Source organism: Stegostoma tigrinum, chromosome 33 (genome assembly GCF_030684315.1).
Source record: "Stegostoma tigrinum isolate sSteTig4 chromosome 33, sSteTig4.hap1, whole genome shotgun sequence".
NCBI lineage: Eukaryota > Metazoa > Chordata > Chondrichthyes > Orectolobiformes > Stegostomatidae > Stegostoma > Stegostoma tigrinum.
The window spans coordinates 1,459,985-1,475,401 of NC_081386.1; the positions used below are offsets into that span (position 1 = coordinate 1,459,985).

Sequence of the window (15,417 nt, forward strand, 5' to 3'; positions counted from 1 at the left end):
AATTGAGGAAGTCAGTTCAGAAAACATTGCCAATGCAGCAGGAGGTACAGACTGGGTTGTGGTGAACCCTACATCCCCTGCGGTGAAACTTCCACAATACATTCTCTCTGCCTGGAAAATAACTTCACTATAATCAGAGAAAAGTAGGAACATGGCACTCATTCAAATGGCACCCATGGTGCATGATGCAACTCTACTGATTCTGAAAAGATAGACTTCGAATCAATGCCAAATTTTGCAGTACAGGAATCATGAATTAGTCCAATCTTGCTGCTTACTTCACTGTAAAATTTGATAAGCAGCTAGTAATTCCTGTTTAATGTGAAAGAAAATTTTATAAAATGGGATTCTGACAGCAGCAGGACAACTAGTACTCCAAGGCACATTTTAATAGGCATAAATCTTGAACACCTTAAGGGTCCATGTCAGCAGATGTGACTGAAGAAGAATTTAGTCCATCCTAACAGCTCAATGAGCCTTGGGAATAGGCTACAGAGTATAAACCAACTCCTGTAGACAGGGTAACAGAAACAGCAATCATGAAATGTGAACAATGTATGCATGCATGATCACAGAGATTTAAAAGGTTGTGATTTTCTGCAAGAAATGTAGATTAGGTTTGGGGCTGAGAATGAGATAGAATTCTGTCAACAGCCTAAGGCTGAGGTTGTCTGAATAACTACAAAGGCAACTGCAAACCTGAGTCTGCCTGTGTTCTGTGCAAGGAGAATTGAGCACAACAAATGCAATGGTCAGTTATACCTTCAGAACTTGAGCATTGACTCTTTACGCAAAAGCCATGGGCAATGATGAAACAGTGCTATAAACTTTGACTCATTTTAAAAATTAGCAGACTGGTCACAAGTCGACTGAATTAAAAACCATATTGGAGATCTCAAGGCAGAAGGTAGGAATATTTATCCAGATATTGATTGCAGGTGTTAAATCTTGAACTTTATCTTAAATGAGAGCATTCAGGGTAAAACACAGTCTATTCTATACCACATTGAAAGTTAGGAAGCACTTACCAATCTCCCAACCAACTTCTGTGATGCAGTTAGATTCCCTGTGTCCTTCATGCTACAAGCTACTTGAAAGATCAATTTGCGAAGCCCTTCCAATCCATCAAGTGTTTTGCAGGATATCTCACTGAAAGGGAGACACAATGGAGAACATTTATTGTAAGAGATGAGAGATAAATATTTCATCATAAATGGCAAGAGAGGTGCATTTCTCACCATAAAGGGAGAGACAGGGATATTTTTTCTCTGTAAGGAGGCATGTTGGTGGACATCTCATTGTAAAGAGAAAGGTGTGAGGTGGATATTTCAACATTAACGGCAAGATAGAATGGTGTATATTTCACTGTAAAAAAACAGAGATGGAGAGGTAGATATCTTATTGTGAGGGGAGAGCTCTAACAGAATTAGTTTAACACATGACCTGAGGAATTGTGCTGTAAACCCCATTGTTTTAAAATAAAAATAAACATACTAAAATCACTAAGAGCTGGGTAGCTAACACACACTGAACAGGATTCTGACACCAAGTATACAAGTCTTCATGCGTTTGTTTCCACACATTTCATTCCACTTCTATTATTGTATATTCAATCAGGTGAACATGGCCTAACTTACTGAACCTATGCTGATCATCAATTCCCAATTGTTATTATTCTGTTACAGATTCAATTCTGCCATTAGACACCATTATGATAATCAGTGTCTTAAAGTGAGCAGGTTCACTTTGCACCATGTTTACTTACATAGCTTTGGCCCGAGCCTATCAGCTGTCTCTACAATCCCCCTAAAAGGGTGAACCAAAAGTATACAAGACATGGCTTGAGATTTCATGCTCACAGACTAACCGTCACTTAGTTCCATCAAATATTTATGTTATGAAACAGACTACATCACTGGGGGTTGTAAAATCCAGATTACTCCCAGTACCATTTGTTATTGATAATAGAAACAGGAGCTTAGCACAGATGAATGAAAGACAAACATCTTTTTATTTTCGGGCTGCAGACCAAAAAAAGAAAGACACTGTTTTCAACCAAGTAGAATGTGCAAAGAGATGGCTGTTGTCATCATATCTACTGGAACACATTGTAAGTTGTGACATTGTCGTCTTTTTCCGAGTGAAAACAGATCGTGGGTTCTGAACTAGGAACAACTGCTTTATAACAAGATGCTGCCAGATCTCCTGAGCTTTTCCAGCAATTTTTGCTTCTGTTGCTTTACAACAATGTTCTGAATAGCTCCTGACTAGGCAACCATGGCTTATATGTGGCCTGTGTAACAGAAACTGCTAGCCTGCAAATAGAAAGCATCAAAAATCTCTGTCTCTCTCTCTCTCTCTCTCTCTCCCACTTCTGGAGGTACCGGGAAGTCTCCAAGCAATAGCTAGCTGGCTTCCACTCATCTTTCTCTGCAAATCCGCTGAAAGAGAAATAAAACAGTTTCAGATTTTTTTTTTGTTTTCCCACCTTTCATATCCATATCCTGTCTGACTGTTTATCTGGGGAGACTTTGAGCAAAGGCAGAGTTTAAGCTTTAAGTTAGTAATTCATGCTTTTTGTGTTCAAGTACAATTTGTAATAAACAGTATTTTCTTGTTAAGTACAGAAACATGGTGAGCTTTTTTTTAAAATGTGAGTTCATCAGTCAGGTAAATTGGGACTTTAAGACAGTCTGACTAACTGTTTTCGTATTTGTTACAATCCAAGAGTGATGTTGCTTGATTTCCAGCATGCTACCCCAGTGGTGGTGACAAAAACCACAGAGGTTGTGCAGGAGAGAGCTGTTAGATTCTTGGGGCATTTGGATAGGTTCTGGGCAGTCAGTCTGTCAAAGTCAGACTGTGTGTACGTCAACAGAATTGGAACATATATCTAGCAAGAAGGTTTGCTGGTGCTGTTGGGCAGGGTTTAAAGCAGTTTGGCAAGAAGATGGGTACCCAAGGGTAGATTTAGTTGGTACACAATTGAAATGGAAGGGAGAAAATCAGTGGTTGGGCCTGTAAGGCAAAAGAAACAATGATTAGAAAGTTTTCAAAACAAGTTTGGCTGTGCTCTATTTCAATGCAGGAGTTTCACAAGTAAAGCAGATGAGCTGAAGGTACAGAAGGAAACATGGCAATAACTATTCCAAATGCATGGCATAAAGAGGGACAGGATTGGTATGTCAATATTCCTGCTTCGAGTTTCCAGCTAAGATCAAGTGGGGTGGGGTGGGGGCGGGGGGGGGGGGAGATAAGACACGAAGAGGAGGGGTGGCAGTGTTGTTTGAAGAAACGATTACAGCTGAGAGGAGGGCTGATATGATATGTTAAGAGGATCTTCAAATTAGGCCATTTACCTTGAGCTGTGGAACAAAAAAAGGGGCCAGTCGCACTGCTAAGAGTTAACTTTATACCTCTAAATAGTTAGAGGGAGATTAAAGAAAATCAAGTATTTGGCAAATCTAGAAGAAGTATAAAAGTAAGGCAGTAATAGGGGATTTTAATTATCTCAATGTTAACTGTAGTAGTTTTACCATGAAAAGGATTGAAGGAGCAAAATTCTCAAGATGGGTTCAGGAGAACTTTTATGGCCAGTAGCAAGTCTAACGAGAGAGTGTTTTGCTTGACCCGAAACGTCAGCTTTCCTGCTCCTCTGGTGCTGCTTGGCCTGCTGTGTGCATCCAGCTCTATATCGTGCTATCCTAACAAGACAGGGTGTACTTTTGGCCTTAGTTTTAGGAAATGAGGCTGTACAGGTGGAAGGACAGCATTTTGGTGACAGCAATCATAATTCAGTTAGTTTTTACATAATTATGGAAAAAGATGAAAGTAGAGCAGGAGTTAAAGTTCTAAACTGGGATTAAGGCCAAACTAAGCTGAGGAGTATGTCAGTAAAAGTGGACTGGAAACAGTTGCTTCAAGGTAAGTCACTGATATATCAGTTGGAGGTATTCAAACCTAGAATCCCCTGGATGTGAAAGCTGGCAGGGTAAGACAAGATAGAACAGGAAAGCCTATATCAGACTAAGAGAACTGAACACTGAAGAAAGAGGATACAGGTGTAAAATCAGAAAGGAAATTAAGAAATCAAAGAGAGCATGAAAGAATATTGACAAGAAAAATCAAGGTGAACCCAAAGATGATTAATGACTACATTAAGAAAAGGGTACAGCCCATAAGAGGTCATAAAGGTAACCTGTGTTTAGAGACATGGTATGGTTCCGAACGAATGCTTTGTATCTGTCTTCAAAAAAAAGGCGATGCCAGCATTGAAATTAAGAGGGCAGTGAGATATTGGAAATGATTAGAATAGAGAGGAAAGAAAAACTAAGGAAACTAGTATCTACGAAAGTGGATCAACACCAGGGTCAGATGAAATTTTCCACAGGTTAATGAAGGAAATCAGGGGGGAAATACCATGATCTCGGGAAATGCCAGATGCCCTGAACATAATTTTTCAATCCTCACGGAGGATCACTCATGTTTACTTTTCCTTAAAAATGGAATGAGGAATAGACCAATTAATTACAGGCCAAGTCCTTGTAGTGGGCAGATTACTGGAATCAATGAATAAGGAACTTAAGAGGGACATATGCTGTAAATGGGATTGTACTCACTGTAAATTTCGGCAGCTGATGTCTGGATACCCAGTTGCTCGAGGCCCAGATGGAGAACGACAGAGAGCTAGGACATAAGCCCGAAGTGTGGCAATTCTTTCTGATCGGAATTTTGTGTCAATCAAATCCAAATGTGTTCCCACCACAATCACAGTAGCATTGGGAGCTTTTGCCTTAAACAAAACAAAAATTGTGTTTAATCCTTTTCTATTTATTGCACAATATTACTCAAGAGAGACAGACAGCAAAGATCAGATAAGGGTGTCAGTGAGAGACACACACAAATAAAGTCAGAGACAGAGAAACATATAAATACACAAATACAATACAAATGTTACTATAGAGATGGTACTGGATTCGGAGGTGGGGGTACTCAGTATGTTTGCACAGGAATACAATGTACTATTTCACTAATTCATTTTTGCTTCACACAGTTATTCTGAAGGCAACACATCAGAGAAATACAGTCCTGAAGAAGGGTAACACCCGAAACGTTGACTGCTCCTTTCCTCCGGATGCTGCCTGGTCTGCTGTATTCTTCCAGATCGTATTTGTCTACCGCGGGGAGGATAGTTTCCTGCTGTGACAGAGATCACCAGGAAGCCAGTTTAAGGGTATTTGTCACGCATACAATTGTGCCAATGTAAACAGGCTCCACATTAGGTCAAAAGCTTATAAAAGCAGATGAGGTGACTACACAATAGGAGGATAGTGAGTAAACAAGCTATTAAAGGCCTCTTATTTGAAGAGGAAAGTACGAAGAGGATTTCATGTTTTGTCAAGTTCACTGATGAAAGTAGAGCTCTCAGACTGGGGCCAGAGGTGCGGTAACCAGATTACAGTTGTGCATGTGGTGGCTGATCTTTGCACTATCATGGAAAAGGCCCAAGGAGGGCTCCTAATGTCACTAAGATGCCTGGAATCTCAACGTTTACTCACACTTGCTTCATTTTAGGGGTTGGTAGCAAGAAGTCTGTGGGGTCTCATAATCAGCCGCCCAGGGAATGGAGTCAGGTTCTTGGTAAGCATCAGGCTTCAGATCACAAATGTAGGCAGTTAGATACAGTGGGCTGTGTGGCACTTGCAATCTTGCAGAATGCAGTCAAGTACAAGGTATGGCCCAGGGCACCTATCAAAGTCCCATTGTCACAGCAAGGAGCATTCATCAGCAGGAAAGATCTTCCACTCATTCGATGTGCAGCCATTGCCACCAACTCCTTCCAAGGCTTCCTGGTTGTTGCTGTGATGCATTCATTCTGAGGCAATTGCAAATGCTGCAGCTATACTTCCCACCACACAGCCTTTGCGAATGGGTCCCAGCTAGTTAGAGACACCTAGTGAAGCGATGTTTGCTGACTCCAGTAAGACACTCCACAACCACTGCAAAAGAGAAACAAGACCACTGCAGTCTCAGCACATGAGCCACGACTGAGCAGGTCACTGGCCTCCAGAGTATGTGGTTCTGATGCCTTGGTCAGTCAAACTGGTTCTTCAGTATTGTTAAGGATTGGAACACTTCTGTGCAATCAGGCCAAGAGAAGGACCATGGGGAAGGCTGCCTTGTCTCTTTGAAAGATGAGACAGTTGATGGGGAACATCTGGCAGCATTATAAAGGCCATCAAAGCTTGGACCCATATGGCAATGCATTGCTCAGGATGGGATGGAAGCCAGGGATGCCCTGATCCAGGAACACTGCATCTAAGCAAGGTAGATACTATAGATGGCCATCTGATCAATACCAGTGGTAACAAATAAATTCTCTAGTATCACACAATCAGCAACCAATTGCGTCTAGCCTGGAACTACTGCACTGCTTCAGAGCTTGAACTGAATATGTTATCAATTTTCAGTGGTGTCAACAATCAGGCTGAAAGAGAAAGAGGCTTCAGGGCCAACGAAGGACTTTCCAACGTGCAAAGGGTAATTGTTTACACGTACTCATCAAAGCACATATCGGACAAATATAGATATGACTGAATTGAAAAGGATTTAATTCTCCGACTGTGGATTGTTTCGAGCCACTGGTTGTGGATCCTGGGGCGTGGCAGCTTGGGAACAGTGATGATGCTCACAACCTCAGGTAATCCCAACTGCCACACCTCTGTGAAACCTGGTCAACTAAATAGCTGGACGCTTGAACGTAATGCCATCCAGTTAAAAGGTGGCTTATAACAAAACAAAAAGAAGTAGGCTGCTCAGCCCATTGAGCCTCCCCCACCACTCAATATAATAATAGCTTATTAAATACTTCAACGTCTTTTACTCAACCCATCTCCATAACACCGTGTGTCATTGGTAATCAGAAGTCTCTACCTTGAACATACTCAAATACTGAGCTTCCAGAGCCCTTTGTAGTAGAGAATTCCAAAGGTTCACAACCCCTTAGTAAATAAATTCTCCTTATTTCAGACCTAAATGACATTCCCTAATTTTAAAATTGTGCCCCTAGTCAGGCATCCCCATACTGAAGAGGAACCATACAAAGTGAGCTGTGCTTCAAACCAAGTGACCATTAAGATGACCACTGGTCATCAAAATATGAGATTCCAACTCCTGGGCCAATCTGCTGGCCCTGTAGAATGTGCTGGCTCAGAACTCCCCGATTGTTTGCTATGCACAACAGCATTTGGCTCTGTAAAGGGGAGAAGTGGATAATGAGGAAATCTTTTATCACCAAGGAGGAACTGAACAATAAATTAGCTGAAGAATTTTTGGATGTAGGCTAGGCTGCCATACCACATGAGGGTCAGGAGGTTTGCTCTGAGAGAGACACTGGTCCTTCTGATCAAAAAGTGATTCATTGAAACATCTTGCGCCACACTGCCAAATGTAGTAATGAGGCACCTCGTTTCATTGATCAACCCCAACTGGCAGCTCTCACACACCAACCCAAAGGCTCACATCAGCACGTCTCTCTTCATGGGGTCTCAGGGGTCCACTGGGAAAGGCCATTGGCTTGCCGTCTTTTTCACCAGGCACAAAAACTCACCTCAATTATGACAACATTCTAAACAGTGATAATAAATGTCACACAACAATATGAGGGTCTTGTGGGGGAGTAGTAATATGCCTGTCTTTAAATCCCACCTACTCCAGAGGTGCATGATAGCATACTGGTGGGTTAAACATGTCCACAACCTCAAATACAATCCAACCATTGGAGATTCCACCACAATGTTCCCCTTTCTTTGTTAGCAGTGCTGAAGGTTGGTTATCTCACTAGCCTGGATAACGTTGGTGGCATTTGTTTCAGGCAACTCCTCCTTGTCTAACTGGTGAGGGCTCTGGCATTTTGAGTGAATTCTGCCTAGTGGCAGGAGTATCCTCTGCAGTTGCAGCTCTCCCTGCTTACCTGAGGTGGCATAGACCTGGCAGAGACAGGAGTCTCTGTTCCACAATGGCACTCATCAATTGAGCTGAGTGTCACACATCCAGCATGTAAGGAACGTGCTGCCACTTCTCATTCCTCACTTAAGTCTCTAATTTCTCAATGGAAGATGCCACATGTACAGACAAGGGAGATATTGCAACACTCATGGCCTGAATAGACACCTCTTGCCAGGGTTTGCATTTGCCCTGGAATTTCAAACAGATCGTCATTCATCTCCCACAGGGCATCTAAAATGCTGCCCTATAGACAACCTCAGAGATTCATCATTTGTCTGCGACACAACATGTGCTTGGTATCCCTCACTCCTTAGTGCTAGAGGCCGACACTGTCATTGCCTCTGACAGCCGATCTGCTGCTCAGAGTGTAGTATTGAAACTAGCTGAGTCCCAGGTTCGGTCAAGCGTGCAAGAATATGAGATGATAGCAAGTGGCGAGTGTGGATGGGAGTGTGCACTCTCTGAAGTACCTTCCTGTCCCTCAGAGGTCAAGTCCAGTTCCTTGGGGATGCTGGCTATGAGGAGCAGAACATTAACTTGACGAGAAAACAAGGGTGACTAATAATTGACAACAAATAATGTAGATACTGCTGTATCTCGTAGAACATAGCTCCAACACTACACTGGTCACACAGGTGCTCACGTCCATACATTGCCACACATGTTTCTAGCCCATGTCTCCTCCCAGATCAAATGTAATTACTTTAGATCTTCACCACCTCCAGTACTAATGGTAATGTTCCCCTTCTTGAGCCGACAGCTCAAGTAGATCTCCATCTTTGTTAGGATGGCCAGGTTTGGCACTTCATTTACACTGTGGGGCCTCATCTTCTACACACACATTGGGGCAATGTTGAGTTCTATATGAGAAAGGATCAGATTTTAAGTTGAATACAGAAAGTTTACAGGCTCTGACAACACTTCAGCAACAGGGCTGAAGTCCTATGCTCCACATCTTGTTGTATCCCTGGCCAAGCTGTTCCAGTACAGCACCAACATAGCCACCTTAGAGACAATGTGGAAAATTGTCCAGGTATGTCCTGATAACAAAGGCAGGAACAAATCCAAGCCATCACTCTCTTTGTGATCCTTGGCAAAGTGTTGAAAGAAGTCATTGACAGTGCCATTAGGTGGCACTTGCTCCTCAATAATCTGCACACGGATGTTCAATTTGGTTTCTTCTGAGGCCACTCAGCTCCTGAGTTCATTGCAGCTTTGGTCTAAATATGGACAAAACAGCTTAATTTCAAAGATGAGATAAGAAACATCAAGGTATTTGATTAAATACGGTATCAACAACTTCTAGCAAAACCTAAGTAATTGGGAACAGGGCAGAAACTCTGCTGGTTGAGGTCACAAAGGATGATTGTCGAAATCTCTTGATTTCAGTTATGTCAGTCCCAGGACATCCCTGCAACAGCTCCTGAGGGTAGCATCCTACAACCAGTCATCTTCAGATGCTTTATTGATGGCCTTCCTTTCATCATAAGATCAAACATGGTGATGTTTGCGGATCACTGAACAATATTTTGCACTATCCATGACAATCCTCAAACACAGAAGCAGTCCATATTCATATGCAAGAAGATGTGGACAACATTCAGACTTCGGTTGATAAGCCATAAGCAACAATCGCATCAGATAAGCACCAGGGAATTATCGCTTCTAAGCAACTGAAAGTCTAAATTTATCTCCTCTTAAATGAAACAGCATTAAAATTAGTGAATCCTCCATTTCAACACTCTGAGGACAACCATTAACCCAAAACTGAACTGAACTAGCCACACAAATACTGTAGCTACAACAGCAGGTCAGATGAAGTGAATCCTGTAGTGGGTAACTTACCTCCTGTCTCCCAAAGACCTGCCCACCATCTACAAGGCACAAGTCAGAAATGTGAATGCTCTTATTCAGGGAATATTACCCCTTGCCCGGATACTACCCGTCCAACAACATGCAAGCAACTCAACACCAACCAAGACAAAGCAGTTCCTTTGACTGGTACCACAGCCACCACCTTCAACATTTCCATTCTTCATCACTGACACTAATATCTATGGGATGCACTGAAGTAATTCTCAGTCTCCTCCAAACATGCATCTTCTACTACTTTGAAGAATATGGGCAGCAGACGCATGGGACCACCATTCCCTGCAAATCCAAGCCACACAAAATACTATCTTGACTCCCAAAACCAGCCCAGCCTGTCCCTGCTTCCCTAACCTGTTCTTCCTCTCACCCATCCCTTCCTCCCACCTCAAGCCGCACCTCCATTTCCTAGCTACCACCTCATCCCGCCTCCTTGACCAGTCCATCTTCCCTGGACTGACCTATCCACTCCCTACCTCCTCACCTATACTCTCCTCTCTACCTATCTTGTTTCTCTCCATCTTCGGTCCGCCTCCCCCTCTCTCCCTATTTATTCCAGTTCCCTCTCCCCATCCCCCTCTCTGACGAAGGGTCTAGGCCTGAAATATCAGCTTTTGTGCTCCTGAGATGCTGCTTGGCCTGCTGTGTTCATCCAGCTCCTCACTTTGTTATCTTGGATTCTCCAGCATCTGCAGTCCCCATTATCATTGACTCAGAACTATATTGCTGCTCCTGCTGCTGGCTCAAAGTCCTGAAACTCTCTTCCAAACAGCACTATGGCTCTATCTAAACCACACTGCAATGGCTCAAGAAGGTAGTTTACCACTAATTTCTCATGGACAGTCAGGGACAGGCAACCAATAGCTGACCTAACTATCAACACACACATCAAGTGATTATTTTAAAATAAAGAGTACTCAAATTCCAATTTTGTTCCCAATCTGCTAATGTGCACTGCTGAAGGACAGCCTTGCCGTTGGGTTTTCTCTCTAACATACAAGCCAAGCAAGGGTTTGGAGAGTTTGCACTTTTGCAGGTCATGCCACAGTCTTTTATTCATGAGGTCTATTTCCTACCTCAATGTTCAGTAGCCACGACTGCAGGTTTGCCACTGCCTCCTCTCCAAGAGCCAGATTCCACACCACCACATAGAGGGCTTTATCAGTGAAGAAGCACTGATTGACTGTTGACATTATGGCATCACCTCCAACATCCCACACATTAAACACAACTGAATCCACCTGTGAAATAAGGTAAAAACAAACAAAACTACACTTGTAGCATTCTATAATATAGTTAATTACAGTGACCAGCTTGCCGGAGATCCGCTTTAACAGAGCGCTGACACAGGCATGATGGACCAAATGGTCTCCTATATACTTCAATGTTTATAACAAAATACATTCATCAAATGAATGATGCGAGGTTAGGTATGTAGAATTGGGAAATGTACCCTTAGAAGGTGCCATTAGGCTTGGCTGAGAAAGCAACAGAATGATGGCAAAGACTTCGTACATTGATATTATTGCAAGGTGAAAATTATTGCCCTTTCTGTGTTTTGGACAAAACGTCACTGCACTGTGGTCAATGTTAATCCTGCTCTAGTGGTGGATAGGTGGGCCTGCTTGGTGGGCAGGGAGGAGCAAAATTATAATGAAGACATTATTTTGCCTACTGATCCTGTCCATTAATAATGTAAACCTATAGAGCTCAGCAGAGAAAAGAGAAAGCTCCCTAAAGCAGGCTGAGGGCTCAAAGATTTATGAAAATGTATGTCCCGTGGTGTAAGAAAATCTCAATGACAGCAATGAAAAATATGCAGCTGTCCTACTTGGCAGAAAACTGATCAATAGAGAGAAGAGACTTCACAAAATACTCTGTATATCAACACAAATACAGAACGTGCTGCTGCACATGATTGCATTACTTGATAAATGAGTTAGTGAGAATGAAAAATGTGCCCCTGAAAACTAAAAATATGGTCTAAAATATCAAAAAGTTAGCCCCCAGGAAAGTCAAAAGCCTAAAGAAAATTGACGTCTACCATGTTGGTGCATCCCTCCACGCAATTGGACCCACAAAAAGATAGGTGGTAATGTAGCAATATTGTCACTGGACAAAAGAGAGCCAGGCTAATGCTCTAGGCACAATGTATCAAAATCCACCAATTGCAATAGGCAGAATTTCAAATCTAATGCTGATTGTGCTTTGTGCACCTCCTGTGCAGCCGTAACCTTGTCTGCCTTGCTGTAAGCAGCCTATCATCTGTATAGAGATAGTAGGAACTGCAGATGCTGGAGAATCTGAAGTAACAAGTTATAGAGCTGGATGAACACAGCAGGCCAGGAAACATCAGAGCAGCTGGAAGGTTGACGTCTCAGGCCTGGACCCTTCTTCAGAAAAGTTTTTCTGAAGAAAGTTCTAGGCCTGAAACGTCAGCCTTACTGCTCCTCTGATGCTGCTTGGCCTGCTGTGTTCATCCAGCTCTATACCTTGTTATCTATGATCTGTATATCCTTGTTTGCTATGATCTGTCTGTGTTGCTCACAAAACAAAACTTTTCACTGTACTTCGGTACATGTGACAATAAATCTAATCATTTCCAGTACAATTTCCATTTTGAAATCTTGACAAATCTAGTCTCAAAAATAGTGTTAAGACCAATCTTTGATACTTGTAAAAACCTACGTGGTTCACTCATGCCTTTCAGGGAAGAAAATTTGCAATCCTCATTGTGGTGTTGCCTGCATGTGAATCCAGATCCAAAGCAATGGGATGACTCTAAACTGCTTCTCAAATGGCCCTCGCAAAGAACTCAGATCAAGGGCAATGTGGGATGGTCAACAAATATCAGCAAAGCCCACATTCCAGGAAATTGTAAGACAAACTACAAGCAGTTTTCTAATCTCAAGTCCTGGCTCGATGTTCCTTTACTCCCTTCCCTTCACTCAATTTTAAATCATGGATCATAGAATCCCTACAGTGTGAAAGCAAGTCAATCAGCCCATTCAGTCCACACTGATCCTCTCACTGAGCTTTTTGAATATTGAAATGAAAACAAACAAAACTCAGCAGATCTGGCAATCTATGGAGCAACAAACAGAGTGAACATTTCAGGTCTGTGACCTATCTGTTTCCGTCTACACAGATATTCCAGACCAGGCAGCCATTTCCAGCATTTTCCATTTTGCTTTAGGCTTTCACAGACAGAGCTTGTATTTTTATTAAAAATCTGATGTGAGTAAGTATTCTCCCTCAGCCTCGGTTAGGCAGAGGCTGATGAACTACACTTTCTCCATCGGAACTAATAAAACTAGACATGTTTCTGGATTCTAAGAGCAGATCAGGAGTGGACGGAAGAAGATTATTGGGCTTTCCACTCTGATATTTAAAAGCAACAAAAAAGAAAATAAGACCCTTCAGATTCTCTGAACCCACATAATACTATACTTCAATAATGCTACAATATCACTAGAACATAAGTTGGCGTCAAGCAAAACTCATGGTACCTTGGTCTTGACATTGGCAGGTCGTAGAAGTTCCCAGTTCGTAGTTTGGATGCTACTTTCTTTGGACATGCTTTGAGTGGGCTTTCCAGACTGCAGTGTCTCTAACAGAGTGGATTTTCCTTGGCGCGGAGGTCCAACAATGATCATCTTCATTAGTTTGCAAGGCTCAGCTTTCCGCAGCTGTGCTCTCAGATAGGTCAGTATTGAATTGGGGCCTGTAAGATGGTTACAAGTGACAAGTAATTTACGAAATTGCAATGCAGCACTGTTCTTGCGATTCAGATCAAATTCCGCTTCTAACTGCCTGTTATGACACTCAATGCCCATTGCTGGACTTAATTTATACTTTAAGTTAAATAATTCTCCAAATCAAACACAGTTGATAATCTCAAAGTATTTTCAGAGCAACACTTATTCCTCCATTGACAAACTGCATCATGTCAATTCCATAATCTTCCAAATTACATCAGAATTATCCAAATTGTTTGGAGCTGGCTCCAGAGACGGGTCAGGGTCAGGTTCAGGGAAGGGCTCCGGCTGGGTCCAGGGAGGAGGGGAATTCCAGAAAGGGTGCTGGAACTGAGGCAGCAGCTCCGATTAGGGAGCTGTGGAAGAGTTGGGGGACTCTGGTTAGGGAACTGAGTCTGGTGAATAGATTGAGGTATAAAATCACAATAGATTAATAATCAATTACATCAACAAGTAAAACGATGACAATGGATTTCAATGTAGACAAACGTGAATCATGACACTTCTGAGCAGAGCACAGTGAAAAAAGGATAGAAGTGATGAATTTAGAAAATGATGGAAGTTGAGAAAGCCTTATACATCATGAAAACACCACGAATAGTTCAGCCATAGTCTCATTGAAAGGTAGAACAGCCTCAGATCTACATGGACTCTCCTTGTACCTCAGTTCCAATCTGCACCATTGCCTAACTTGAAAACACTCCCATGTCTTGACATAATGTCACATCACTGGTAGTTGGAAAAACATTGGAATAATGAATACAAGCTCAATTTACCTTCATTTCTGATCTCTGTGGGCACATTAGAGATACTTAATTGATCGATATCCAACTGCCACAGATTAGCCAGCTGGCCTAACTCAGCAGGGAGCTCCCGAATTCCAGGGTTGCTGATGAAACAGAAAAACTATTAAGTTGTACAGGCAGACAGAATCTACACTAATCCACTGTGCAAGTAACCTACTGATTTTGAGTCAGTTTGTTTGATAAACTCCAGTTTATTATAATTAAGGTACCATTTAAAAGAAAAATATTTGATTTATTTAGTCCTCCTTAACCCCGAGAGATAGACACAACCTACCTGCCCATAACAGATTGAACTAAAACATGGTCTTTTTCCACTCTCTGTGGAATAAATTCCACGGAGGGGAGTCTAGCAGAGACATTCATTAATTAGATGGTAATGTTTTTCTGGAAAATAAACTTTTAACAATCTGGCCACAGCTTTCAATTGAATAAAGCATGCTGCTGTCACTACAGGAATCTACAGTAATTCCATATTTTTGAGTTATTATAAACAAGTAGCTGACTTACTTTGAAAGGTACAGCTCAGAGAGGGATCGCAGCCAGGACACTGACTGAGGGACTGAATCAAGAAAGTTGTTGTCCAGGTGCAGAACCTCTAAGCACTCACCAAGGAACTGTGGGAATTCAACTGGTGAAACTGAAAATAAAAGAATGAATGCATGTTGCTCCGTTGGTGTTTCATTACAAATTACTGTCTGCCTTTCTGTTAGGGCAATGTTATATTTGCACAACCATGTAGACACTGACTACACTGAAGAATTCTGACACTGGTTTTCAGAAACACAGTAGGAAATAGGACTGAGACTGCTCCCTGTTCCCCACTAGTGAAACCAAAATAGAATCATGGAATTTTACAGTACAGGAGGCCGCTTGACTCATTGTGTCCGTACTGGTTCCAGAAAGAGCTACCTAGTGAGTCCCATTCTCTATTCCCATCTCTGTAAACTCAACACTTTTAAATATACATCCAGATTTAT

At 42.1% G+C, this 15,417-nt stretch overlaps 1 protein-coding gene across 2 annotated transcripts in view; it reads right to left on the reverse strand.

Annotated features, from left to right (window-relative positions):
- Positions 1-15,417, reverse strand: part of lrrk1 (leucine-rich repeat kinase 1) — a 201,959-nt gene that overhangs the window by 78,945 nt on the left and 107,597 nt on the right. For both annotated transcript variants that reach the window (XM_048563008.2, XM_059639335.1), the window contains exons 13-18: positions 14,948-15,077; positions 14,411-14,523; positions 13,386-13,600; positions 10,953-11,117; positions 4,620-4,792; positions 1,029-1,149 (exon numbers count right to left, since the gene is read on the reverse strand). In XM_048563008.2, coding sequence (XP_048418965.1) covers positions 1,029-1,149; positions 4,620-4,792; positions 10,953-11,117; positions 13,386-13,600; positions 14,411-14,523; positions 14,948-15,077 — 917 coding nt within the window. The remainder of the gene's footprint in view (positions 1-1,028; positions 1,150-4,619; positions 4,793-10,952; positions 11,118-13,385; positions 13,601-14,410; positions 14,524-14,947; positions 15,078-15,417) is intronic.